The 4,827-nt window shown below is 38.9% G+C and overlaps 1 protein-coding gene across 1 annotated transcript in view; it reads right to left on the bottom strand.

The window, feature by feature from the left end:
• fpgs (folylpolyglutamate synthase) overlaps positions 1-2,333 on the bottom strand; it is a 14,497-nt gene extending 12,164 nt beyond the window's left edge. The window contains exon 1 of the mRNA XM_020600996.1: positions 2,123-2,333. Within this exon, the coding sequence (XP_020456652.1) occupies positions 2,123-2,269 (147 nt within the window). The 5' untranslated portion in view covers positions 2,270-2,333. The remainder of the gene's footprint in view (positions 1-2,122) is intronic.
• Between the last annotated feature and the right edge of the window lie 2,494 nt (positions 2,334-4,827).

The raw sequence follows: 4,827 nt of genomic DNA, 5'->3' as shown, positions 1-4,827 counted from the left end.
TATCAGACCGCCCACGCACACACACACACACACACACACACACACACACACACACATTGATCAGTACACCTTGATCTCAAGATAAGAGTGCTGGAGACACACGCGCGCACACACCTGGTCTAGATTACATATCAGCGAGCAAGCGCAGGCAGGGGTTGACCTACTCACTCTAAACGGCCAATAGGATTACGAAGCGTGAATTGTTGTACCTTTGTTTAGGGCGGGCCGGGCCCAGCCAGGTGAATGCATTGTAAAAACCTAACACAGGGTTCAGACAAAGAATTCCTGTGGGAGCTCTGTCTTTCTGATCCCAGCGCTCCACCTGTCCTCAGACTTTCAGTAAACTTTCTGTTGATTTTAAACAGTCCTCTCCTGTCTTCACTTCTCGTGCTTCCAACAAAAGAATTGGGTTAATTTCTAACATATGGGTGGTATTAGTACTTTTACTTTGGTAAAGGATGTGAATACTTCACAGCTGACATGTAAACTAATATACACTATATTGATTAGTTATAATGTTAAAGTTAGAGGTAGTGATGGGTCCGGCAACACCGATGCGTTGCCGCATGCGTCGAGGTCGTAGAGCAAAACCCCGTTTCGGTGCGTGTATCGCTTTAAGAAAGTCACGTGACCGATACAGGAACTGTTTCGAACTGACACTGCCGCGCCAAACTGTGTTTATAAGGAAGCGCATATGTGAACGGGATGGATCTGCCAAAACTAATCTCTGATCTATTGCGGTTCATCGTCACATTCATCAAGAACTATGGAGCAGCCTCAAGCCAAAAGAAAGGTTTCCGCCGTGTGGGACCATTTTGATCTCATAAAAAGGCAATCTACCCAACCCTCTTCCGACTTGCCTTACAATTTCTCTGCACTCCAGCCTCATCTGTGCGTGTGAGTGGCTGTTTTCTACAGCTGGAGAAGTTGTATCAAAAAAGCGTAACAGACTCAATTTCAAAACGTTGGAAAAACTAATTTTTTTGGAATAAAAATTTGTAAAACAAAAAAATCCCAGTCCACAAGCATCCTCATTCACAACACGTTCATTTAGATTTTCACGTTATGATGCATGTTCACATTATTTATTGACTGTATCTAAAAATATCAAGGAAATTTTAAATTTAAATGAAGATATGAAATAATACAATATAAAATACAATGACTTAAATTATATTATTGTATATACTAGGCCATCAAATCAGTGTCAGTTGAGTCTGTCAACTAGGTTGCCTGTAGGGATTATTAAGGTCCAGCAGGTGTCAGTATTCAGTGACACAGTATCGACACAGTATCAATACAGTTTGACAATGTGTCGAAACGCTTCATGACGCCTCATCTACCCATCACTACTTGGAGGCTTTTCATCATATTTATAATTCTGTTCATTATTAGAATTCTGTCAGTTCTTGAGGACCTAGCTCTGCAATTACACATCCAAATCCAGCTCGACCTACTGTCACAGTCAGTTGCAATTAAAGAAAATGTTTGTTCAGACAAAAAAAAAAAACAAAAAAAAAAAAACGTTTTCATTCATTTCAGGGTCGTTGTAGCTAATAGTAAAAACAAATATTATTTATAACTTTGAACTACTGTTATAATTTCTGAAACAGTTATCATACCGTGGAAAAAGCATACCGATTTAATTCAAGGCATTGATAAATCCCTAAAAGGTCATTGACAAAATAGTCACCAACTCTTTATGACAGCTTGTTTTGATGGTTCCATGCGCATATCAGCATTCAGGATAAGTCGCTTCAAATAATATAAAACTGGTGGACTTTCGAGTTTACGCAGCAGGTGAAACCGGTCGAACTATGACCATGTGTTAGCACACTCACTTTTTGCACTGTGACTTCGAGATAGTTCAAATTAAAGTTAAACCTGATAGTGTGCTGTGAGCTCTGGTCACACTGTAAGTATTCAAAGCGGAGTCAACAGATAATTTGTCAGTTTGCTAAAGTTTATGCAGTCTCGCGTGGTCCTGTCAGCCATGTTTATATCCAACTAAAAACAGTGAATTTACTCACTGTTAAGTCATAAATTTTTCCAGCGGTGGTGTCTTGCTAGCTCGATAGCCGCTGATACAAAGACAAGCAGAGGAGACTGTAGCACAGCTTACTTGGTACTCCATGCGTGGTATCTGAGGTGCCGTCTTGGTGCTGTACTTTCTGAGTAAAAGACTCGCCAACCCGCACGCCCAGTCCCGCTTTCGGAGCTGCGCGGTATACACGGAGCCCCACTGCAACACGCACGACATGCACACCATGATGGGACGTAGCCATGTCACAGGAAGCGGCAACCAAATATGGGAGGGTCTTTTCACGGACGTAATGACATCACTGACCAGCCCCCTCATTTTTACAAACGCTGCTCAAAACATGATTTGCAGGTTATTTTTCTTTGAATGTGAACCTGATTTGTGTCTATATAAGATTTAATCTCTTCTTATCACATCATTTCCATTTTGTTGCCTTGTATTTGAGACACTAACTCCAAACAACATGTATGACTGAATGGAAATGTAAGTCAGACAATTGGTAGCATTACCACAATGCTTAAGAAGGTGAAGAGAAACACCCAGCTACATTAAAACATTAGTTTAGCCTTTCAGGAAATACAGTGTGCATTTTTTGTTTTTCTTTTAGAATATTGATACCACTCTCATATCTGTCTGTTACATATAAGGCTACAGCCAAACACTGGTTAGCTTAGCATGAAGACTGGAAACAGAGGTCAGCAACTAGTTTTGCTTTAAAGCCTACCAATTAACATTTGAAAATTTATTAAACTCTTCCAAAGATTAGCAAACTCTTCCAAGGAGGTATTTAAGCCTGCTCCTGCCTCAATCCAATCTTTTGACAGGCTCATGAGTGGACTACAACACGGAAGTGGGTGACATGGTTGCAGGCTAGTATGTGACAGAGTTGGAAAATGTTGTTCTTAATCAATCAATTGCTGATTTTAATTCAAACATTAGTAGAGGTTTACCCTCAGCAGCAAATGGATTGATCCCAAGGAGGAAAATAATGCCATGGTGGACACAAGAATGCACTACAGTGATACAAGATCGAAATAAAGCATTTAAGGTTTTGAAAAGAACACTCAGTTATGAGAATTTAGTAAGCTATAAAAGAAAACAGGCAATTGTAAGGTACGTTGTAAAGAAAACTAAAAGAGAATATTGGAAGAACTATTGTGATACTTTAGGTAGAAACACACCTATAGAACAAGTATGGGGTATGATTAAAAAGAATGTCAGGCGACAGGAAAGTGGTTGAACATTCGGTAATGAAAGATGGCAAGATTGTGAAGGTAATTTGTTTTAAAAAAGGAATTCAGAAGTTCCAGTCAATCTTAAATTGTATGGGGAGAAACTGGACAGAGTAGATTGTGCTGTGGAGACATGAAGACAACACCAGTTTCGACCCTACAGGTGGAAATGGGTGAATTACCTTTGGCCTTACGAAGAGTACAATTGGCACTAACTTACTGAGCAAACTTAAAAGGGCACAAAGGGGGTCATCCCACCAAAAGACTACTGGAAAGTTGTCAAGAAAAAGAGAAAGGTCAGCAGAGGAGTTTTGGATGGATGATAGAAGGTAAGATTAGTGAGGCAGGCTTGGAGGACAAACAGATAAGTCCTGCTGTTTCATTATCTGTGATCCCACCTTGGGTGTTTGCTGAAGTAAATATAGATATGAGCTTTTTAGAAATAGAGAAGAAGGACAGTGTGACACAACGTGAAGTAATTGGATATATAGATAAAAATTATGCAGCATTTCTTAAAATATATAGATGCATCTAAGGCAGTGAATGGTAAAATTGGTTCAGCATTCATTATACCAGAATTAAATGTGAAATCAAATAAACGAATCAGTGATAATCTCCCAGTATACACAGGAGAATTAATAGCTATTGTACTAGCATTAGAATGGGTAGAAGAACATAAATCATTGGAAGTCCTGATTGAATCAGATTCCAGCAGTTCTTTAGTGAGTATTCAAAACATCCAGTCAAACTCAAGGCAAGACATAATACTGGAAATAGCTTGTATACTATTCAGATGTCAGAGGGCTGGAATAGATACTAGGCTAGTTTGGATACCAGCACATATTGGGGTGGAGGGAAATGAATTAGCAGATGAATTTGCAAAAGCTGCAGTTAAAAAAAAGAAATGTTTGCGTGGAAGTAAGTTATAGTAAGGCTGAGGTTAAGAGTTTGATTAAAAAGGAAACTGAAAGAGAAATGGCAAGAACTGTTGGATAAAGATGGAAAGGGTCTGTTTTATTATAACATTCAAAGGAAAGTAGGAGAAATGAGAGCAAGAACTGGAACTAAGAAGTATGAAGATATGATATCAAGACTGAGATTTGGGAACACAAGTAGATTGAAGATAATCAAGAAGCATACTACAGGGGAATGTGAGATATGTAGAGTACATGAAACAGTGGAACATGTTTTAACGAGCTGTCCCAGGTTCAGGTGGGAGAGGGAATTGTTTAAAAATAAAAGGTGGTGTTAGGTATTTTTAGTCAGATAGATATTGGTTAGATACTTTATGTATTAGAAATGTTTAGATAGGATGTCTAGTTAGACTGTTAAATGCTTAGTCATGCTTATGAGTTTCTACAGGGTACATCTGGTCAAGGATAACTAGAGAGAAGAGTTGATGACTGTCAGCAGACAGGGTGTTTAATATTATTATTATGACGTGTATAACTGTAGCCTTAGCCATAATATGTTCTTATGTTTAAGCCACGACATGTTACTAGAGGTCGTGAGAATGTTTTTAGCTACACACCACTTAACCAACAGACACACACA

The sequence above is a fragment of the Monopterus albus genome, unplaced genomic scaffold, assembly GCF_001952655.1.
Source record: "Monopterus albus unplaced genomic scaffold, M_albus_1.0 scaffold50.1, whole genome shotgun sequence".
In the NCBI taxonomy this organism is placed as follows: domain Eukaryota; kingdom Metazoa; phylum Chordata; class Actinopteri; order Synbranchiformes; family Synbranchidae; genus Monopterus; species Monopterus albus.
Note: the sequence above shows the minus strand (reverse complement) of the source record. Positions and strands in the feature narration are given on the sequence as shown.